This window comes from Aotus nancymaae, unplaced genomic scaffold (assembly GCF_030222135.1).
Source record: "Aotus nancymaae isolate 86718 unplaced genomic scaffold, 86718_ANA_hifiasm-v0.15.2.pri h1tg000016l, whole genome shotgun sequence".
Classification (NCBI taxonomy): Eukaryota; Metazoa; Chordata; class Mammalia; order Primates; family Aotidae; genus Aotus; species Aotus nancymaae.
Genome location: NW_026988428.1, coordinates 79,506,126 through 79,531,326, shown reverse-complemented (window position 1 = coordinate 79,531,326; position 25,201 = coordinate 79,506,126). Strand labels below are relative to the sequence as shown.

The 25,201-nt window shown below is 38.1% G+C and overlaps 1 protein-coding gene across 1 annotated transcript in view; it reads right to left on the bottom strand.

Annotated features, from left to right (window-relative positions):
* DERA (deoxyribose-phosphate aldolase) overlaps nt 1-25,201 on the bottom strand; it is a 464,384-nt gene that overhangs the window by 306,049 nt on the left and 133,134 nt on the right. Inside the window, exon 8 of the mRNA XM_064377711.1 lies at nt 136-244. Coding sequence (XP_064233781.1) covers nt 136-244 — 109 coding nt within the window. The remainder of the gene's footprint in view (nt 1-135; nt 245-25,201) is intronic.

Below are 25,201 nucleotides of genomic sequence, written 5' to 3'. Positions count from 1 at the left end.
CCTGTAATCCCAGCACTCCGGGAGGCTGAGGTGGGTGAATCATGAGGTCAGGAGATGGAGATCATCCTGGCCAACACAGTGAAATCCCATCTCTACTAAAAATACAAAAAAGTAGCTTGGTGTGGTGGCACGTACCTGTAGTCCCAGCTATTTGGGAGGCTGAGGCAGGAGCTTGAACCTGGGAAGCAGAGGTTGCAGGGAGCCCAGATTGTGCTACTGCACTCCAGGACAACAGAATAAGACTCTGTCTCAAAAAAAAATGAAAAGAAAAAAGAAATGAAGGAAAACAAACTTTTTTAATATTATACTTTAAGTTCTGGGGTACATGTGCAGATCTTGCAGGATTGTTACATAGGTGTACACATGCCATGGTGGTTTGCTGCCTCCATCCTCCCATCACCTACATTACGTATTTCTCCTAATCTTATCCCTCCCCGATCTCCCTACTCCCTGCTATCCATTCCCTGGCTCCTTACCCTCCAACAGAACCCAGTGTGTGATGTTGCCCTCCCTGTGTCTATGTGTTCTCATTGTTCAACTCCCACTTATGAGTGAGAACACGCAGTATTTGGTTTTCTATTATTGTGTCAGTTTGCTGAGAATGATGGTTTTCAGCTTCATCCATGTCCCTGCAAAGGACCTGAATCATCCTTTTTTATGGCCGCATAGTATTCCATGGTGTATATGTGCCACATTTTCTTTATCCAGTCTATCTTTGATGGGCATTTGGGTTGGTTCCAGGTCTTTGCTATTGTAAACAGTGCCACAGTGAACATACATGTGCATGCGTCTTTATAATAGAATGATTTATAATCCTTTGGATAAATACCCAGTAATGGGATTGCTGGGTCAAATGGTATTTCTAGTTCTAGATCCTTGAGAAATCACCACACTGTCTTCCACAATGGTTGAACTAATTTACACTCCCACCAACAGTGTAAAAGTGTTCCTATTTCTCCACATCCTCTCCAGCATCTGTTGTCTCCAGATTTTTTAATAATCACCATTCTAATTGACGTGAGATGGTATCTCATTGTGGTTTTGATTTGCATATCTCTAATGACCAGTATGATGAGCATTGTTTCATATGTTTGTTGGTCATATAAATGTCTTCTTTTGAAGAGTGTCTGTTCATATCCTTCACCCACTTTTTGATGGGGTTGTTTTTTTCTTGTAAATTTGTTTTAGTTCTTTGTAGATTCTGGATATTAGCTCTTTGTCAGATGGGTAGCTTGCAAAAATTTTTTCCCATTCTGTTGGTTGCCGGTTCACTCTAATGATTGTTTCTTTTCCTGTGCAGAAGATCTTAAGTTTAATTAGATCCCATTTGTCTATTTTGGCTTTTGTTGACATTGCTTTTGGTGTTTTAGCCATGAAGTCCTTGCCTATGCCTAAAAACAAACATTTTTGAAAGAGACTTGTGATAGGTCAGTTGACATATACTATCTTGTTAAAAGTCATTCCCAATCTTGTCGGTAGTAAGCAGTACTTGGCTGCTTTTTTTACGCTTTGTCGGTCTTGCCTTCTGCTAACAATATCAATACTAGGGGTAAAGGGGGATAGGTGTTTTGGGAGGCCGTGGATGAACATACATTTTGATGTAACTACTCAGAGTGGTTTGGGGTGACACAGAACAGAAGCCCCTCAAAGAAGAATCATAATTCTTAAGCATAATTTGGTTGTATTTAACAGAAACTTGCTCAAACATGGTTAAGAAAAATTTGTAAAAGGTTTTAGTAGAAGGCCATAAGGATTTTCTGTGGAACTCCATCACAAGTAATATGTCAGATCTCCAGCAATCCAGAGCTGGGGGTAAAATGTTGACAGTTGAGTTTGCTCTTTCCTGCTCTTGGCTCCTTCACCCCCACTGCCCTCTATGGTGGTCCTTCCCTGGGTCAGCCAATGGCCTCTTCTGTTTGCTCAGGTGCCTCTGGGTCACCTCAAGCCTAAGATAAGTCCCACAGGAAAAGAAATGTTTGGCACAATCCAGACCTTGTATAATATGATCCATCCTTAGATCCAATTTCCTATGGTTTGAGAAGGGTCATAGTCAGAAACTACAATGGTGGGCTGTAATGGCTCACCTTAGGGCTGGTGAGTATATGGGGGCAGGGGCAGGGGTAGGGGTCCTGAAGGTCTTACAGACAAATTAACCAGTTTTCACTCTACATCAATACTAGAAGGAGGTAACTGCTATACTCCTTCCCCAGGGACCTTAAGTAAGGTGCTTGACCCCTCTTTGCCTTAATTTCCTCATCTGTGAAATGGGGATAGTAAGGTTTTTGGCTTTTGTGAGGATTATGAAATTGAATTCACATGACATGCTTAGCATATAAATACATTTTACCTACGATTATTGTTGCTGTTTCTTGTTACTATCTGAGATCAACTCCTAACACCTATAAGTTCAAGAAACTAAAATATCTGAAGACATTCAACATCATTTACTCCACCTGTTTATTTTACTGGCTATTTCTCACTTCATACATGAAAATACATCTAGGATTCCATGGATTTGGAGGTAAAATTATTTAAAGATTCCAGAATGGGAGGAATAGAAGGTTCAACTTAAAAAAAAATCATTTTACGTTGCTCACACTTTCTCTGCACTCTTTAGGAATAAATTTTAAAAAATTGTATTTGAAGAACAATGGAAAGTTTTTAGATTTGAAAGAGGAATATGGAGAAATGAGCTTTGAGCAGTGGTCCTTAGGGCAGTTGGTTGAACTATCGTTATGAAACTGGTCAGTCATTTAGTTCTAGCAACCACTTTCACTGGCTTTTCCATTTAATTGACTGGTCTATTGACCATTGTAGAAATGCTCTGGAATGTGGGCATCGTTGAACAAAGCAAGACAATGTGCCCACCGTAATAGATCACAATGAAAAAAACAAGGCTCTGCTGGGAACTGGTTTTAAACAAACTACCCTATTTCGGAGAGCAGAGGCTTCATTTTCAAACCTTCATTATTTGGGGTTAAGTAATGATTTCTGGGATAAGATATCATTTTGTCACCATTCTCTAGCTCATGAAACAATGATCTCCTCCATTTCTAAACCTCTGTGTAGCATACTTGACAATTATTCCCATTCTAGCCAGTCTCTGAATCCTTATTTTTCTCTGAAATCTGACATTATTACAGTACTAAAGAATTCAGATAATTTCCTAGTTTTTCCCATAAAAAGAAAAACTGCTTCTTTTTATTTTTTTGCTAGATTGGTGTCTCTACTCCTCCACCTCCCTGTATTAACTTATCATTCACTTTGTACTGCCTTCTCCTTGTCAAAAAAAAAAAAGCTATTTTTTTAGTCCTTTCTCTCTGTACTGTCACTTCAGATTCACAGTTGCTAAGTATTCCAGGAGCCCACCAGAGGGACTTTCTCATGGTGTGATTTGCAAACTTTGAAATAACACCCACCAGCAGAAGCACCATATGCTATGGAGTTACACAGTAAACTGACAGGAGCATCTCATTTGTCATTTGAAATTCAGAAAATGTCAGCAGTTTTCATACCCAGAGATTGCCTAAATGCCTCTCTGGGTAGCAAAGAGTAACATTTACTATAAATGCACATAAAAATATGAAACTTCATATTGTAATTCTAGAGGAATAATAATAGCAGAGCCAGTATTAAGATCTTCACAACTCCATGAACATATGGACAGACATATCAAGTTTTATACTTACTTTATACCCTACATGTGCATCTGTAGGTGAATGGTTCTAGCCATAAGGTTTATGACATTTGGACTACTCACATTCTATAACATTGGTGATTTAAATTTACCTCATTATGATAAAATATTATACCAAAGAATATTTTTTAATCCATTAAAGGAAAATTTAACATAAAACACAAGCTGTTTCCTTTGTGATTAATTTTTATTCAGCTGCACTTAGCTACCTACAACCAAGCCAAGAGAGAAAACTACTTGACAATTCTTTCAAATTAAAGGATGTTAATTACTACTAAATACTATACACTTTCTATGTTATAAAGGTTCACCTAAATTAATGGTATTACAGTACTAAAGAAATTAATGATAATTTCAAATCTAGTAAGTGTGGCCAAACTACCCATTAGTTCAGACATTAAAATGACGTCACAATGAAGTCTCTGAATCAGCATTGTATAAAGCTTGGAATTCTCAAGCACATCTTTCATGTATTAATCACAGTACCTGGTAATGCATCACAACTAAATGTGAATGACATGATAGAAGCAGGAGCAAAGACTGCATGAAAACAAAGAACGAAACACAATAAGACTCTGGGTTTTTCCTTTACTCTGAATTCACCTTTCTCCACTATGGCCTCCCTGGAATAGAGAGTTCTGGACTGGGCTCTACACTACCTGTATAACCAGCAAATCATGACCTGTAGGGTCAAGGAAACTAACATTTACTGAGCTTCAAGTTTTTCTCTTATTTGACATAACATTTTTGCAGGGTAAGTACAGATACCCTTCTTAGCATATGGAGACTTTGAAGCTTAGAAGTGAAAGTTGCCAAGTTTACCCAGTTAATAAGTGGTACAACTATACTTAAAATCCAGTCTCTCTGATTCAATACCAAGTCCTTTCCACTAAATTATGTTCCCTGCCATGTAAAGGAAATCTGAAAACCTCATTCACTTTATGATCCAATTTTCTTCCATCCTGTATCACTTGTCCACAAGTCCTGCCATACTTATTTCAGTTCTGGCTCAAGAGGTAACTTGTCTTAGTTCATTTGTGCTGCTATAACAAAATACCTGAGAATGGGGACTTATAAATAATAGAAATTTATTTCTCACAGTTCTAGAGTCTGGGAAGTCCAAGATCAAGGAGCAGCCAGTACATTCAGTGTCAGGTGAGGACTGACTGTCTCTGCTTCCAAGATGGTGCCTTGTCGCTGTGTCCTCATTTGGTGGAAGGAAGAAGGGCAAAAAGGGGCAAACAGCTCTCCCACCTCTTTCATAAGGTCACTAATCCATTCATGAGGGCTCTTCTTTTCAGTTCTTCCTCACTCATCAGGAAACCAAAAGTAGAGAGCATTGGTAGAATGTGCACATCTCAAGAAGCTTAATAAAACACTGAAGTAAGTTTTGTGCAGCATCCAGTAAAGGTCAGCTACTATAGATGATTGCTCCTGAAGGTGTATGTCATTAAAAGCATTATGGGAATGCAGTAGAGGGCAGAGGTTGAGAATACATGCTCTGGAGTAAGAATGCCTATGTCTTGGTTAAAATCTATGTTCTTCTGGGCTGGGCACCCACCTGCCTGTAATCCACGCCGAGGTGGGTGGATCGCCTGAGGTCAGGAGTTTGAGACCAGCCTGGCCAATGTGGTGAAACACTGTCTCTATTAAAAATGCAAAAATTAGTGGGCATGGTGGCTGGCACCTGTAATCCCAGCTACTCGGGAGGCTGAGATAGGAGAATTGCTTGAACCTGGGAGGTGGAGGTTGCAGTGAGCCAAGATCAGACCACTGCACTCCAGCCTGGGTGACAGAGCAAGACTCTAACTCAAAAAAGAAAAAAAAAGAAAAAAAAAATCTATGTTCTTCTGTTCTAGCCATAAGATCTTGGCCAAGCCACTGAACAATTCTGGGCCTCAGAATATCACAGTACGGATATCATAGGATTGTTGTAGAGAATCAGTGAATCAATATGTCCAGACTAATGCCTATAGGATATGTAAGTGTTCATTAAATTTTTGTAACTGTTAATTTTATTGTTGTTGGAAGACAGAAAATAAAGAAATTAATTATAGCTTGGAGAAATCAAGGAAGGCTTTACAGAGGAGGTAAAATTTGAGCTGTCCCTTAAAAACTTCACATTCATAAGTAAAGGTCGTGGAAAGAAAAAGTCAGCCACATACATGGCTTAAAAGGACCTGCACCATTTACTGACTTTGATGGACAAACCACACTAATCAGATCTATCTACAAATTTCAAATAACTTTTGTAAAACCATTTAGGCTAGCATGCTATTCTCCTTACATGTTGATTTATGTTCTTAGAAAGAACACTGAAAGAAAAAATAAAGCTCTTTAAAAACACATAGTTGTCAGAAACAATCCAAGATTCCCTCACTGGAAGCCTGCATAAGAGGACTGCTTAGCAGAATAAAATTATTCCGAATGTGTGGGCATACACAGGAATCAATCAGCCCTTTCCTGCAGCTCTTGTCTGTTCATTTTATATAGTTGCCCAGTTTGACAAGAAATCCAGAGAAGGGCTGAGAAGTGTTGTCAGCATAAAGATGGGAGAGAAGTGATGTACTAGGCTAATAAAAGGACTCACAAAGGTCCCTGAAGTCATAAATCCTTCTTGTGGCTTTTAAAAGCTGTTTCCTTTGTAGGATTGCTGTGATGGAGCACAGACAGAGTGCCCTTTCTATCCTCTCCCCTGCATGTTGGAAACCCTGAGCTAAGTGCGTGGAAGGAAGACAAAATGCAATACAACTTTCTGCCTTAACTATTCTCCTCTTCCCTCCATGTGATTATGTTCCAGCCTTGTCCATAGAGAAAAGGGCTCTGCTGCCCAGGCCTCCCCAGCCCTCTCCTGCCTGCGCTGACCTGCCCTCCCTATCAACTCTGATGAATACTTCCTTCCCACATGCACTTGGAGAACTACCAGATTCTCTTATGCATTAATCTAAATCCTGGAACTCATCCTTATAAGCATTTTTATTAAATAGATAATTTTGGTGGTTGTTTTTAAGTCAAATTCTTCAGGTGAATCTGGCATGGGAAATACTGCAAATCATGCACTGCATTTTTGACACAGGCTAACATATGAACAGTATCCAGGTCATCTTTGAGCATGAGCCACGACCATAGACACAGCTTCCCCATCTCTACATTTGGGATAATCTGCTTTCCCACCTGGGGAAATATAAATTCATTTTATATTAATTAAGGCAAAATACAGGTAGGAAAATAAATTGATAAATGCTACTATAAAAATGCACTATCCAAAAGAAAGCACTAACGTATTTTAATTATTGCCGTTTTTATTTACCCATTCATTACTTTTCTTTGTACAGCGTAAATATTTTAAAGTTGTTGGAGATATATAAGAACATGCTCTCACCCTACTAAAGATGTTTAAAATATTTTTTTTAATTACCTTTTTAAATAAATTTAGTTTTCCCTTCAGGCATCTATGGCAAGCTATATACTTATTCCCACTCTGCCATCAGTGCCCCTGAATGTTTGTGAGTGTGTGTTTCACCACATCTAATTTTCCTGTATCAGGAGATGAGTCCCATCAGCAGAGGTCCCAGAGCAAAGATGACATGAGGCAGAGGTACAACTGACCTGCCGGTAGTGGCAGTGAGAGCTGAACCTTCACTGCATGTGAAAGCGGCATTCCCTACTCTATGGAGAATAATTCAATGTAGCGTTCAGAGCCACAGGATAAATCCAATCTCATTACTTTATAGTCCCTTTTCATTCTTTGTTTTCCATACACAGCATGGGTTCAAGATGCCATTCATCAGATTTGGCACCAAATGACTTTGGGCTATTTTAACAAATGAATTTTATTCTTAGAAGATGGGGATGAAGCGTCACTGAGTCTTCAGCCACTGCTCATGGGGATGATGGGTGCAGTGGGTGGGTAGCCATATATCTAGGGGTTGACCTAGGATAATTGTTCCACGTGTCAGGCTACACCAAAAAGATTTTTACTTAAAGCTGCCTGAAGCTGTTAGGCAGAAGAAAAATCAGAAATGTAGTCAGAAAGAGAAGTGAAGATTACAGCTAAAATTGTGAAGCTAGTGGTCATGTTAGAACTCTACAATAAGCTGTGAATGGGAGATTGAGGAATGGACTAAAAATCTGGAGATCAGAATTGGGTAGAGGTTTGGAGTAAGAAGACTGAGAATAAGAAGACTAAGACTTAAGGCACTAAAGTGGTGAGAGAATGCATGAAGCATCCTTTTTTATGGAGCCACAGAATCCTGAAAATATGCAAAAGAATGTTCCTAGGTTCTAAAGGCAATTCCGAAATAGCAATTCCAAAAGTGTTTCTATCAGTGACAAAGTGACATTGAAGTAAGTGTATAACATCTCAAGATGCCTCCTTTGAGGAAAACAGCACCTATTTGGGTGTGTAGATTCTGGCATATTTGTTAAACATCACACGTATTACTTTAGAGTGACTCTTTAAATATGCAATATGTTCAGATGCAGGAAAAGCCAACGTGGAACACCGAAGTGTTTTATTTCCTTGTTGCTAGAGGTCCTACACAGTTCTTTGTTATTTTTTCATCAAAACACAGTCTTCTTATTTGAAAATATTTATGTGTGTATGAGAGGATAGCAGATTTTGTGCATTGTTCTTTGAAACTTGTTTTTTACATTACTGCATTCTCACACATCTTTTTCTGTGGGGCAGAATGACTCTGTTCTTCTTTATAACCATCGGTTCACAAATCCATGGGGACTCTACATGGCACAGCTCATGATAACTTTCTAGTTCTGAAAGATTTGGGGCGGAGAGAACTATATTAACTTTATAACAGCAGATGAAGCCACTTGACTTTATTTGAACCTGTTATCAGCCTGACTCCATTAGGAGAGGTGACTTGGTTTGCTAAGTTAAAGTAGGTCTGGTGACACATCGGATGACTGTGATTCAAGTCTGAATTTCATCGGTTTACTTTAAGATTTGGGCTAAGTTGCTTTGCCTTCTGGAATTTCAACTTCTCCCAGTGCTTCCTACCCACTTCACAAAAATGTTGTGAATATTAACATCAAAGGGCTTTGAGCACTCCAGAAGAAAGACATGCTCCAAATACAAGGCATTAAGAAATCTGAAGGCTCCACTTAATGATTATCATATAAATTATCAGGAGGATTTTACCAAGAGAGTAGTTACTTTATGCTAAATCCAGCTAAATAATGGAGGAAAACCGCACAGAAAAGACAGGAACTAACATAATGTCTTTAAGGTGTATATAAAATAACACTTCAACCAGGTGGGATTAAAGGTTAATCAACATGCAAACTATTTGTAGCAGATATTTTACAGCATTGATGTGCTTGATTTTTAATTACAGCATTCCCTTTTGATCGTGGGCATGGAGTTGAGTACAGATGACCAAAAATTGATGGCAAAATGATCAACATCATTAGGCAGCAGAGAAATGCATATTAAACCACAATGAGGAAACTACACACTCAGTTGAATGGATAAAATCAAAAAGATTGACATTACCAAAGGTTGATGAAGATGGGAAGCAACCAGAACACAAATAAGTTGCTAGTGGGAGGCTGAACTGGTATAACTACTTTGGAAATCAGTGTGGTGTTTCTTATAAAGCTAAACATAACCTACACAATGATCCTGCAATTCCATGTCTACCCAACAAAAGTGAAAACAAATATCCACAAAAAGGCTTGTACAAGAATGTTCATAGCATATATATGCATCATAGCTCTGGACTGAAAATAGCCCACAAGTCCATCAACAGGTGAATGAATTAATAAATTATGATATCCTTACAACAAAACACTACTCAGCAGTAAAAGGGGCAGATTCCTGATTCAGTAACAATATGAGCACACCTCACAGACATCTTGAGTGAAAGAAACCAGACAACAGAGTGTATCAGGTTGGCAAAAACCCTCTGCTATTATGTCTACAAAAATGGTTTCCAATTTCTAATCATATTGTTATACATATTCACACACACACACACACACACTCACGCTCACACAACTTGTATTATGTTGGAATGTAAATCCATTACATTAAGAATAAAACTACAAAAATAATTTAAAATTTTGGATGTTTTCTATATGTCAGGCATTATCATGGGTGTTTTATATGCATTGTGTCATTTAATGGGAAAAGTACTATTATTATCCCCATTTTATAGACCAGAAAACTGAGGCTTAGAGAAGATAACTGCAATCACACAATTCACTGTTTAGTGCTAGCTTTGTTTTTGTAAGAATATGGAACTTAATCTATCAGCCCTTATTAACCTATAATGGTTTATATCACTTTGTGATACAGAAGAAATGAAATAGACTATGGATTAGTTCCTGATAAATATCTGTGTTTATCAGGACCTAGTAGCCAAGAAGTAATAGAAACTTGATCCAAACTGGAAACAAAGAACATAATTTGCTTGCAGGAAAAAATATCAATATTGATGACATAAGTTTTCCATTTTCTTTTGTACTACAGTTCTACTGGATTCAGTCCCTGGGCTGCCCACTCCCAGGTTTTACCCATCTCCTTTAGTTTCCTACTTTCTGCCTTCCCAAGAAACTCACAGCTATGTCAACTCATCTGCATTCGCACTCTACACAGCTAACTCAAATAATCTTTGCTCCCACATACATAACAAGGACTCAAACTTCAGTTCCCCCAGGAATTAAGGCAAGATACAAGACATATGTAAACAGCCTCAACTTCATTCCTCCTATAACACACATATAGATATACATATGTACAAACATACATATGCATATATACACATACACATTTAGGGGGGCTTAGTATCATTCTCCTGCATACTCCAATGTTGACCAATGGGATTTTCCATATCCCTCTCTGCTGATTCTAAAACTGGAGATCTGGCAATCCAGAAATAACTACTGTCACTTATCTTACTACCTTGGTTGAAGCTCTCCTTGCTCCCATGTATCAGGTGTTAGGAATGAGTTGTCACCATGGTTCTTTCTGCCCTGTTCTGTGCGTCCTGGTCCCCTTTTCTTGGGGACTAAAGCCTTGCTTATGAGACTCATAAAGTGGCTAAAGTCCTGCAAAAGCATGGAAACACAGCACAGTTAGCCATGCTCTTTGCCTACCTGGCCATAAGTACCCCAAACCAGATTCCCTTCCATGAGTTTCTATGCAATCCAAGGTACTCTCTTTTTGAGGGCAGTGGTGTTCCAGTAAATGTTTAAAAATGGGTTATCCCAGGAAAAAAGATCTGATTTATTGAATTTACCAATTTCCATGGCAAATGCCTTCATTTGTAAAAGCTTTATTTGTAATGCAATTTATTTAACTGTTAAGTTTATATAATTTAAGTTTTTACCAATGGCTATGTTTAACAACTGGCTTTCAAAATTCCTGAAAGTTTAACTGACTCACAAAATCTAGTACAAGATGGCTCCAGTACACCACTCCTTGAGGGCATGGGTCACCTTGTTATTTATCACTAAGCCCTACTTTAGGGCACATATAGGCATTTAATATATCTATACCAATCCATAAATGAACACATGAATGAATGGCTAAATAAAATAATAAACTCCTTCTGACTAAGACAATAAAAGGAGGCTTCAATCTCCTTCTGACTAAGACAATAATGGGAGGCTTCAATTTAGTATGCAATTTGAGGGTTGTATTACTAAACATTTCAAATGAGTAAATGTTACAATTTAACATTTGTTCATTCCATAAATATTCAGTGAAGGTATATCTACGCCATGTATGCACTGTTCTAGGATCTGGAATGCAGCAGACATTAAGACAGACAGTGCCTGCCCTCGAAGAGTTTAGATACAGTGGGATTGGAATAAATACACATATTTTAGCAAGTTTCCTATTTCCTTTTCCACTATGATGTACAACCTTTCCTCCTAATTAGAGCAGCCCTCCTTCACTACCAAAGCATCTCCTCCATTTCAAAGTCTTTGTTAGTACCCTTCTTCAGCTCCCCAAAAAACACCCCCCCACCACCTGACTCCAGTTTGTTATAGGCTATGACTTCTTACCTTTCCATTGTTTTTGCTTTTCTCAGTTCAAACTTTCCGAGATACACTACTTTTATTACCACAACTAACAACTATTGAACATATTCTGTACACTAGGCATTTATGTACCTTACTTCAATTCTGTTTATAGCTCAAATTATGTAGGTATTATTACTTCCACTATTAGATTAAAAAAAACTCAACTTTAAACATTTTTTAGAGACAGGGTCTCGCTATATTATTCAGGCTGGTCTTGAACTTCTGGACTCAAGCAATTTCACCTCACCCTCCCAAGCATCCTTCTGGCAAGCACTGCTATGCCACCCTTGCCCTCCAACTCTGAACTTTTTTTCCCTTTTTTTTTAAATAAGGTCAGGACTTAAAGCCAGGTCAAATTCGACTGACTGCCAAGTTTACATTTCTGTGTTTACATAGACTATCTCTAACTCTGATATAAGCTTTATTTGATTATATGAATATTTAGGTGTTCCTTACATCTTATATTTGCTTATCTGTTAGATTACATGCTTTAAAAATATTAAAAAGTATGTATATCTGCATAAGCCAGAATAAGGGGATTTTAATAAATTTGGTTGATTTATTTTTATTAAATATATTTTATCTATTGTTTTCTATACAAAAGTAATACATGAGCAACATTTAAAAGTGAAAATCTTAGGCAATCACAAAGAAGAAAATAAACCACACATGTTCCTCTTAGGCAGGGTAATACAATTATTACTATTTTGTTATTTCAGTGTTTTTCTATGTAGTACAACCTTCAGAAATAAAACCGGCATCATACTATATATGTCTTTTCACATTGTTTTTTTAATTTGATTTTCTGATAACTGACATACTATTTTCCCAGGCCATTTAATATTATTTTATAAGGATAGTATTCCCTTGTATTTATTTAATCATTTTTCTATTATTGTTCCTATGACTTATTACAAATAATGCTTAATGAACATTCTCACAGATATATCTGCACACACCCTTATTTCCTTAAATTCCTGTGTATGAAATCATACCTTCCTGTGCCAATCTGTGTGTTATCAAATTGGTTTTCTACAAAATTGCGCCAACTCACCCTGGTAGCAGCAGTAGATGGAGTACTCAATTATGCACACAGTTGACAACATTTGTTGTTATTATGATGTCCACTGTTCATCATTACCAGTCTAATGAACAGAAAGTGGTATGCCCTCTATTTGCTGTTTCTTGACCATAAATGAGTTTGAATAATTTTTCACAAATTCAGCTGCCATGTTTTACAGACTATCTACTTAAAGCTTATGCCCATTTTACTACTTGGATGTCCTTCTTATTGATGGGTAAATTTTTTGTATAGCAAGGCTGTGAAATTTTTTCCTCATGTTGCAAACTTTTTTTCTATTTTCATTTACTTTTTAAAAAAACTTTATTTTGAAACAGTTATAGACTCACAAAAAGTTGCAAAATGTCAGAGCTCCCACATCCTTTCATCCACCTTCCTGTATTGATAACTTGTTACATAACTGTGGTCCATCATCGAAGCCAAGAAAGTGGCGTTGGTTCAATACTGATAATAGACTGCAGACCTTATTTGTATTTTAGTGTTTACTTTTAAATTTATTTTTTATTTATTTATTTTTGAGACGGAGTATCCCTCTGTCACCCAGGCTGGAGTGCAATGGTATGATTTCAGCTCACTGCAACCTCTGCCTCCTGTGTCCAAGCGATTCTCCTGCCTCAGCCTCCCGAGTAGCTGGGATTACAGGCGCATACCACCATACCTGGCTAATTTTTATATTTTTAGTAGAGATGGGATTGCACCATGTTGGCCAGGCTGGTCTCAAACTCCTGACCTCAAATGATCCACTCGCCTCGGCCTTGCAAAGTGCTGGGATTACAGGCATGAGCCACTGCGCCCGGCCTACTTTTAAATTTATTAATGGAGATTTTAACATAGATTGTATACATTTCTTCTTATTTTTATAAAATCCTTTATGATTTTCTAGCTTGTAGTATTTAGAGGATACAGTTTACAAAATCACATACATAATTTACCTGTACTTTCTCTTAGATTTGTTGTCATTGTATTTGTGCATATAACTTCTGAAAGTTGTTTGGATAAAGCTGTATGGCCAGAGTGTTAGTTTTTCTCAGATAGATACGTAATAATCCTTTCTTACTATTAACACATAAGTAGAATTTACTATGTAACAGTCACTGTTTTAAGCACAGTTAAAACATGCTCATTTAACCTCAGAACCCCATGAGGTAGGTCCTTTAAGCATTCACACTTTACAGATGAGGAAGCTGAGGCACAGAGAAGTTTAAAGCAACTTGCTAAGGTCACAAAACTGGCAAGTGATAGAGTTGAGATTTAATTCAGTTAGTTCAGCTCCAGAATTCATACTTTTATACCATTATGCTATGCTGACTTACTTGCTGATTTGAAAGAGCATATTTGTTTTCATCTTAAACAATACGCTCTCCAAGACATAGTGGAATAGCGAATAGTTCCAGGGTGCTATTTTCATAGATCCTGGTCCATTTTTACCAGAGTTTCTACTCTTTTCCATGCTCTGTTCAAGAAGCTAAGGGTAGGAGGAGGAAAAAGACATGGCTCCCTTGAGGAGCCTTCTGACTGCCAGGGATGGAGTTAGATCCCAAGCAACTATGTCTGAACCCTGACAGGGATCACTGAGCAAACAGCTTTGAGTCCCAAACTGGAAGATTGCCCCAGACCCAGAACTTAAAACAATTCTATGTCAAACAAAGGAAGGTCTTCCGAAGTACTTCAGAAGGGAGTACAGCTAGAAGGGAATTCTATGGGGCTCAAACTCCTCAGTTAAAGACTAGTATTATTTTGATTAAGAATTTTCCCTCAATCTTCTCTCTGAACTGGTTCCTGGGAAATTCATAACCAGCGGTCTCTGGTGCATAAAGCAACTCCAGTAGAGTATTTTTAATATACATTGGGACCTTCTGTATATTTGTGTACATATAAGAACCAGACATCTTCCAGTAAGCAGTCAACTGCTCCATCACTGATTAAATCTTCATTTTGAGAAAGTTCAATGGAAGAAATATGTGAGAAGATACAGAATACCATCAGAGAAGAGACAAGGAGAGTGGAGAGTTCATATGGATGAGTAACGAAAAGGATGGGAAAAGAAATCCCCATTAGTGCCAAAGGCCTCTGGTTAGATCCAGATTAGGAAACTAGTGATACAACTTCGAATGGAGTTTGTAGTGATTTTTTAAATACGAACATTTATTCAAAGATACAGCAATCGCAATTTATGTTATCACTGTAAGAATTTTAAAAATAAAAAGAATCATAATATGCTGGTGTAAAGGACACAATGTGTTGTCTGCAAAATGCAGAAAGTGGAATGAAAAATAAGACATGGGGATCTCAACAAAAATTGTCTGAAGTTGTCTTCATGCTCCTAACCTGAATTTATGTGTCTAAAATGAAACTCATCACTTTTTTTTTTTTTGAGATGGAGTTTCGCTCTTGTTACCCAGGCTGGAGTGCAATGGCGCGATCTTGGCTCACTGCAACCTCCGCCTCCTGGGTTCAAGCAATTCTCCTGCCTCAGCCTCCCGAGTAGCTGGGATTACAGGCACGCGCCACCATGCCCAGCTAATTTTTTGTATTTTTAGTACAGACGGGGTTTCACCATGTTGACCAGGATGGTCTCGATCTCTTGACCTCGTGATCCACCCGCCTCGGCCTCCCAAAGTGCTGGGATTACAGGCGTGAGCCACCTGCCCGGCCCTCATCACTTTCTTAAATCTTCCTTCCAAATTTCTCATCTCAGTCAAATTCATCACCATCTACTCAGTCACCCAAGTTAAGAATCTCACAACGTTTACCAAGCTCTTCCTTGTTCCTTTAATCCTCTTCACATAACTAACAGGTGAAGTCCTTTTCCTTCTACCACATTAACATTTTTTATTTTTGAGACAGTGTTTCGCTCTTGCTGCCCAGGCTGGTGTGCAATGGCGCGATCTCAGCTCACCGCAGCCTCCGCCTCTGGGTTTCTAGCGATTCTCCTGCCTCAGGCTCCTGAGTAGTTGGGATTACAGGCATGCGCCACCACGCTCAGCTAATTTTGTATTTTTAGTAGAGACGAGGGCTCTCCATGTTGGTCAGGCTGGTCTCTAACTCCCAATCTCAGGTGAACTGCTCGCCTCGGCCTCCCAAAGTGCTGGGATTACAGGCGTGAGACACCGTGCCAGGCCCACGTTAACATCTTTCTCTATCTTTTCCCTCCTGACTCCTACTGCTGCTTCAGTTCACAGGCCCTTGCTCTGCCTTCCTTGAGTTATTTTAGTTTCTTCTTGTAATAGATGCTTGTTGTTTGCTACCCAGTCAAATCATGAACAAACCCCCATTCGCAATTGCCACAAAAAGAATAAAATACTGAGGAATACAGCTAACTAGGAAGTGAAGGATCTCTACAAGGAGAACTAAAAACCACTGCTCAAAGAAATGAGAGATGACACAAACAAATGGAAAAACATTCCACACTCATGAATAGGAAGAATCAATATTGTTGGCCATATTGCCCAAAGCAACTTACAGATTCAATGCTATTCCTATCAAACTACCAATGACATTCTTTCCAGAACTAGAAAAAACTATTTTCAAATTCATATGGAATTGAAAAAGAGCCCAAATAACCAATGCAATCCTAAGCAAAATGAACAAAGCTGGAGGCAAAATACCACCAACTCCAAACTATGCTACAGGGCTACCATAACCAAAACAGCCTGGTACTGGTACAAAAACAGACACATAGGACAACGGAATAGAATAAAGAAATAATACCACACACCTACAACTATCTGAGCTTCAACAAACCTGACAAAAACAAGCAATGGGAAAGGATTCCCTATTCAATAAATAGTACTGGGATAACTGGCTAGCCATATGCAGAAGTTTAAAACTGGACCCCTTCCTTACACCATATACAAAAATTAACTCAAGATGAATTAAAGACTTAAATGTGAAACCCAAAACTATAAAAACACTGGAAGACAACCTAGGGGTTACCATTCAACACACAGGCACAAGCAAAGGTTTCATGATGAAGACACCAAAAGCAATTGCAACTAAAAAGCTAATCAAACTAAAGAGTTTCTGCACAGCAAAAGAAACTATCAACAGAGTAAACACACAACCTACAGAATAGGAGAAAATTTTTCAAATTATGTATCTGACAGAGGTCTAATATCCAGCATCTATAAGGAAATCAAATTTACCAGAAGAAAACAACCCCATTAAAAAGTAGGCAAAGGATATGAACAGACACTTTTCAAAAGAAGACACACATGTGGCCAACAAACATAGGAAAAAAAGCTCAACCTCTCTGATCATTAGATAAATACAAATCAAAACCACAATAAGATACCATCTCACACCAGTCAGAATGACTATTATTTAAGAAAAAACAGATGCTGGCAAGATTGTGGAGAAAAAGGAACACTTATACACCATTGTGGGAGAGTGTAAATTAGTTCAGCCTTTGTGGAAAACAGTGTGGCAATTCCTCAATGACCTAAAGCTAGAAATATTATTCGACCCAGCAATCCCACAACTAGGTATACATCCAAAAGAATATAAATCATTCTATCACACGCATGTGAATGTTCACTGCAACACTATTCACAATAGCAAGGACCTGGAATCAACCTAATGCCCATCAATGATAGACTGGATTAAATAATGTGGTACATAAACACTATGTAATACTATGCAGCCATAAAAAAGAATGAGTTTATGTCTTTTATAGGGACATGGATGGAGCTGGAGGCCATTCATTATCCTTAGCAAACTAACACAGGAACACAAAACCAAATACCACATGTCTTCACTTATAAGTGGGAACTAAAGGATGAGAACACATGGACAGATAGAAGAGGACAACCCACTGGAGCCTGTCAGATGGTGGAGGTGGAGGATGGGAGGAGGGAGAGCATCAGGAAAAATAACTAATGGGTACTAGGCTTAATGCCTAGGTGATGAAATAATCTGTACAACAAACCCCCATGACACAAATTTACCTATGTAACAAACCTACACATGTACACCTGAATTAAAACTAAAAGTTAAAAAAGTTAGCCAGTTGTGGTGGCACATGCCTATGGTCTCAGCTACTCAGGAGGCTAAGGTGGGAGGACTGCTTGAGCATGGAAGTTCGAGAATGTGATCACACCACTGCACTCCAGCCTGCGCAACAGAGTGAGATCCTATCTCAAGAAATTGAAACAGAAAAAAAAGTGGGCAGAGACTCTGAATAGACATTTCTCAAAAGAAATGGCCATACAAATGGCCAACAATTATATGAAGAAATGCTCAGCATCACTAATGATCAGGGAAAATGCAAATGAAAACCACAATGAGATATCATCTCATCCCAGTTAGAATGGCTATTATGAAAAAGACCAAAAGTAACAAATGCTAGTGAGGACTGGAGACAAAGGAACTCTTACACACGGTTGATGTATAAATTAGCAAATACAGCCATTATGGAAAACATTACAGAGCCTTCTCAAAAAACTACAAATAGAAATACATACAATTCAACAAACTCACTACTAAGTATTTATCCAATGAAAAGGAAATACGCATATCAAGGAGATGACTGCATTCCCATGTTTATTGCAGCACAATTCACAATAGCAAAGATATAGGGTCAACCTAAATGTCTCTCAATGGATGAATAAAGAAAATGTAGTAAACGTACACAATGGAATACTTTTCAACCATAAAAAAGAATGCTGTTCTGTCATGCGTAGCAACATGGATGCAACTGGGGACATTATGTTAAATTAAATAAGCCAGACACAGAAAGACAAACATCACATGTTCTCACTTATACGTGGGTGATGAAAACAAAACAAACAAAACATTTATCTCAGTGAGGTAGAATAGAACGATGGCTAGCAAAGGTTGGGAAAGGCTGGGGTGGGGCAGGGGCCGATGAAGTAAGGTTGGTTAATAGGTACAAACACACAATTAGATAGAAGGAATAAATTCTAGTGTGTGATAGTACAGTACAGTCACTATAGTTAACAATAATTCAGTGTATATCTCAAAATAGCTAGAAGAGTTTAAATGTTCCCAACACAAAGAAATGATACATGTTTGAGATGATGAATATCTTAAGTACCCTGATTTGATCATTACACATTATATGCATATATCAAAATATCATATGTGGCCCATAAATATGCACAATTGTTATATATGAATAAAATAAATAAACATTTTTAAAAAGAAAGAAAAAAGAGCATACCCTCTGGCCCAGAAATTCCACTTGTAGAATAAATATTATCTGTGAATACTTATTGTGGTATTGCTTATAATGATTAGAAAACAGAAAACAACTTAAATACCCATGTGTTAGGTTTTGCTCATTTTGGGAATCACTCCAAGGCCAGACTGAGCCTTAATACATTTCATTATAATGAGATGGAGAGTTCTACAATTCAAGAGACAGAGGCTGATCAAAGGATCTATACGCTCTTCATTCTCTATCAAATTCAGCACCCAAATAATATTTCAAACTCACCTGCACTGACTTTAGGCATCTTCCTGAAGGTAAGAGTCTTTAGAATCCAAAAGTGGTATTGTTCCCCCAGAGGCCTAGGAGAGAGCAGTGATGGAGCAGTTTTTGATGGCCACACTGAAAAACTTTGTTTTTATACAAATTCTAGTGATTTTTGCACATTGATTTTGTATCCTGAGACTTTGCTGAAGTTGCTTATCAGCTTAAGAAGCTTTTGTACTGAGATGATGGGGTTTTCTAGATATAGGATCATCCCATCTGCAAACAGGGATAGTCTGACTTCCTCTCTTCCTATTTGGATGCCCTTTATTTCTTTTTCTTCCTTGATTGCCCTGGCCAGAACTTCCAATACTATGGTGAATAGGAGTGGTGAGAGAGGGCAACCTTGTGCTGGTTTTCAAGGGGAATGCTTCCAGCTTTTGCCTATTCAGTATGATGTTGGCTGTGGGTCTGTCATATATGGCTCTTATTTTTGTAAGGTATGTTCCTTCAACATCTAGTTTATTGAGTTTTTAATGTGAATGGATGTTGAAATTTATTGAAAGACTTTTCTGCCTCTATTTGAAATCATGTGGTTTTTTTGTTTTTAATTCTACGTGATGAATCACATTTATTGATTTGTGTATATTGAACCAACCTTGCATCCCAGGGATGACGCCTACTTGATCATGGTGGGTAAGCTTTTGGAGTTGTTGTTGGATTCAGTTTGCCAGTATTTTTTTGAGAATTTTTGCATCAATGTTCATCAAGAACATTGGCCTGAAGTTGTCTTTTTTGTTGTTGTTTCTTTTTATCTCTACCAGGTTTTGGTATCAGAATGAGGCTGGCCTCATAGAATAAGTTAAGAAGAGGCTGGGCACAGGGGCTCATGCCTGTAATCCCAGCACTTTGGGAGGCTGAGGCAGTCAGATTACCTGAGGTCAGAAGTTCAAGACCAGCCTGGCCAATATGGTAAAACCCCATCTCTACAACAAACACAAAAATTAGCTGGGTGTGGTGGCACACGCCTGTAGTTCCGGCTACTCAGAAAGTTGATGTAGCAGATGGATCAGAGTGGTGGGAGAAACTATAGGGAAAGGAGCAGGTCTTCTGAAAGGTCAGAAAATTCTGCAAATCTGTGGGGGAAAATAGCTGTAAGGCAGCTGTTCTATAACCCTGAGGCAGAGGGCAAGGAATAGGTACAGGGGAGTGTAGGGGAATTTATCTTAAACAGGCTTGTTTACTTATGTTGACCAGGAACGGACCTTTGATCATCCCAGCCTGTGATGTCCCCTGAAAGGGGAACAATAAATGTTAATTACCTACAGGTTGTGTTTGCTCCAGGCTTTCAGCATTATGCCTACACTGAATAAAAGCAAGAAGCTCCAGCTTCTCAGGGCTGCTGCACTTTGGCCACTAGAGCCAGGCAGTCCCCTACACTGCATTCCTGTGTCTGAGTAGTCATTTCATCCATCAACGGGGTCTGCAGGACAGACCCAGAAAGATGAGGCATGATAATTGCTTGTACCTGGGAGGCAGAGATTACAAGGAACTGAGATCGCACCACTACATAACTTTTTAAAAAAGCATAAGTTAGGAAGGAATCCCTCCTCCTTAATTATTTGTAAATAGTTTCAGTAATTCCTAGGCTCAAGTGAACCTCCCACCTCAGCCTCCTTAGTAGCTAGGAACATAGGCCCGCACCACCATACCCAGCTAATTTTCAGTTTTGTTTTTAGAGACATGGTCTTACTGTGTTTCTCAGGCTTGTGTGTAACTCTTGGCCTCAAGGGATCCTCCCACATTGACCTCTCAAAGAGCTGGGATTACAGGTGTGAGCCACCATGCCTGGCCAGGTTATGTACTTTTATTGCCAAAAGACCCTTCTTAAAGGCTGTATCAATTCATATTCCTACCATTGGAACATAGGCATGCCAATTTCCTACATCTTTGCCAACATTAGGTATGCCATTCTTTGTAATTTTTAAAGAATTAGCTATCTAGTATAAATTGTGTTAACTCCTTGCTATAATACCTCTAGGGGCTCTCATTGTCTATGGTAGTCATTCTCAAACTTTTTCGTATCAGGACCTCTTTATAGTTTTAATAATTATTGAGGGCACCAAAGAGCTTTCATTTATGTGGTTTATACTTATTTCAAACAGAAAAAAAAAAACAAAAAACGCTGCTAGTGAGACATGACATTGCTTATATTTTCATGAATCTCTTTAGTCACTGGCTTATTCTACAATAGTAGAAGAGGAATTCTCATATTTGCTTCTTCATTTGATCTGTTGCAACCATGTAGCCTCCAGAAAACTCCCTGGTACACTCATGAGAGAACGAGAGCAGAAAAAATAAATAATGTCTTAGTATTATTTACATACAATTTTGGCTTCATGAACCCCTGGTAGGTTCATAGGGGCTCCTATGGGTGTCCAAAATATATGTTGGGAACCAAGAAGTCCCAAAAAATAAAGTCATGAAGTCCCAAAAAATAAAGTCTAACTCTGTAGCATGTCATACTAGGCCTTTCTTGATTTGATACTAAACCTTCCTCAGTTATCCTCTCTGGCACGGTCCTTCTTAAAGCCATGCAGAATTCTGACTACTTCTCAAGAACGTGAATTTCCAGTTCTATATATTTTTGCACTTACCATTTTCTCTTTCAAGAATGCCTGTTTCTGGCTGCTATATTGGTGTCTGAAGGAACTCAATACTGTCTTCAAAGACAGTTTTGTGAGATTTGGGTGGGGTCACAGATCCAAATCATATCATGGGGATTATGGGTTATAGATGGATTCAAAGATTTTCTGTTTGGCGATTGGTTAATCTTCATCTAAAGAGGATGTCAATAGAATGGAATGTTTGTGTTGACATAAGGGGCGGGGTTTGTGGAGACCAAGGTTTTCATGTAGATGAAGCCTCCAGATAACAGCCTTCAGAGAGAATGTATGGTGAATGTCTCCATGTGTCCCTTACAAAGTGTCAAATGCTTAATAACTCCTAGATCCCAGAGAGGTCTGCTATATTAACAGAGATCCTCACAGATGCAAATTTCTCCCACAAAAGACAGCTTTGCAAGGCCATTTCAAAATATGCCAATGCCAAAGAAATACATTTTAGGGTAAAGCATTTTTATTTCCTTCAGGGTCTGCTATTTATTATACGATGTTATACCAGAATCAGGTTGAAACTTGGTATCTTACTGCCACAGAGTCTTTTTTGTCAGGCTTATGATCTCTGATTTTAATGATGCCTAGTTATGTCTAAACCTTAAAAGGGAGGGGATTTAATGAGATGTGTCCAACCTCCCTTCCTTTCATGGGTGGGAATTCAGTTTTTCAGGTATCTCTGAGATTCCCTTGGCCCAGATGGGGGCCATTCAGTCAGTTGGGGGGCTTAAGATTATATTTTTGGTTTACAGGAGGGATGACTGAAAGAGAAACCAGGAGTGGTACCCTAATTGCCCTCTCTCCCCACACATACACACAGTACAACCAATATTATCCCCCTACAAAATCCCTAGTCATACTTAAGCACCACCTCTTGTATGAAGTTTAACCTTCTGATGTCTTTCTTCTCCCCTCTGCTCACAGAGCATTCTTTGCATATAAATATATTCAAGTCATATTAAGATTTACATACAAGGCACCGAGGATACAAATAAGATACTACTTCTGCTTTGAAAAAGTTTGGGAAAAGATATCTATGACAGTATCTCTGATACAGCTGTCAGATTTTTATTCCCTACATTAATTCTTTCAACAAATTTAGAAGCACCAAGTACACAGGCATGCTTATTCCACCAAATAATAATTTACGCATGTCATTGCACCATCTGAAATCTTTCTACACCATTTGACCCTCACAAATATCTACTCAACTTTCACCCTGACCCTGAAATCTTTCCAAATTACTCTCATTTCCTATCAAGATCTAGCAAGACCAAGGTCACCAGTAATTATCTCCCAAGCCCAACAATTCATTTTTTCATCCTTCCTATTTCCTTAGTAATTTTATACTTGGGTGGATGCCTTTGAGTGTTTGTGTGTTTTATATTTACAGCTATAATGGTAGAAACCTGCAGTATCACAGCTCATTTTATAAGGATTTGGAAATAACATGGGCTGAATCCCAGATCCCAAGACCCAGCAGTAAATATAATAAAAGCCTGATATAACATGTTTAACCTGGAAGGAGGGCATTGCTTCTGTCCCTTAACAGCTCATTATAGAGATTCCACTTCATTACTATTTCTCCCTATCTCCACAGCAGCCTGCAGACTGCTTGAGAACGTGATCATTGGCTAGATGTTTAGATTAAATGACCTTTGGGGGTCTCTTTTTACCCCCCTGAAATTCTATAATTCTGGTGAGTTTCCTTTTCTTAGAAGTGTGGTGCAAAAGCATCATCTCAAAACAGTGCCTAGCTCATAGTAGATAAAAACACAGACACAGGAGCCAGAATAACTGGTCTCAAATCTTGGCTATATACGTGAACTTAAGACAAAGCATTTTAATTTCTCTACCTTCATCAACTCACTCATCTATAAAATGATGATCATAATCATTCCTATCTCATTGGCCTGTTGTGAGGAGCAATAGCTAATATATTTAAATCACTTAGTACAGTGAACACTTACTAAGAGTGCAGTAAATTATCATTACTAGTTAGCAAATATGTGTCCAAGGAATTCTACAATTCCATAAACTCCCAATAACTGACAATATATGTTAATGGCACTAAGGAAACACTGGAATCTGTTCTTAGGTCTGAATTTTACAGACCTCATTCAAACCCTTTAAATACCTGGTCTCATCAAAACATAAAAGATCTTTTAAATTAGAAAGGCAGGACTTTTTGAAAACTAATTCTCAGCATAAATACCAGGTATATACATACTAAATCTACCAACTAAAATTCTATTATGAGGCCATGTTTGCATAATTCTATTATATTCAAAAAATTCATATCCATTTTTTTTTAAAACTCAAACCAAGCATTCACACAACTGTAATACCTCTTTGCAAAATCTTACTCTAGGTGTGACAAAAGTTTTAATCAGTCCACGACGATATAGACACTGACTGCAGTTTAAAAGACATAATCCAGTAACATATTATCTAGTTCTATAAAGCTTGGAAACAAACTTTCAACCTTGGAATGGCTTAAGCAGTGGGTAAATTTGGCACATTTACTCTTAAGTCATTTTAAAAGCATTAAAACATATTTTAAAGATTTCAAATATGCAATTATTTTTACTGCTACTCAAAACATGAAATAAACGTTGGTTTAAAAAAGATATGTGCTCTTTAAATCTATCAAAACAAACAGCTTAATGAATAAAAATTGTTTCCCCAAACTAAACCATTTTTCATACATTTGCAACACATCCAGCAGGTTTTAGCAGTCTGAACTCAGAAAAGCTGTTGGTAAAATGTAGCCCCTTCTCATATTAGTATATATCAAACTTTAGGTGTGGTTATTTTATGAAAACTCCTCTAAAAATGCTTCACAATGTACTTTGGAACTTAATTTACTAGCAAAGCTGCACTTTTGTCTACCTGGATAGCACTAATATTTATGCTTACCTTGTGGATTGGGTCTCACTTTATAATTGCATCTTCCCTATATTAATTCCAAATGATAAATATCTTTCAAATTTGCTTAACAAATACATTTTGAGCACTTATTCTCTAAGATACTTGGCTGGATGCTATAAGGAGTTTAAAGCTGGTTACAACAGGCTTCCCCTCAAAGGGCTCCCACTCAGGGTGGGCAGAAAGGCAATGCAGAGAAATAAACCTAGCACAAGACTATCTGCTCTGCCCCTGTCAATTTACAAGTTCTGGGCCCACTGTGCCATCATGATGAAGGAAGGATACACAGGCCAACCAGACTGCTGTCCTAGGCCACCCCTATCTGACTTGTTTGCCAC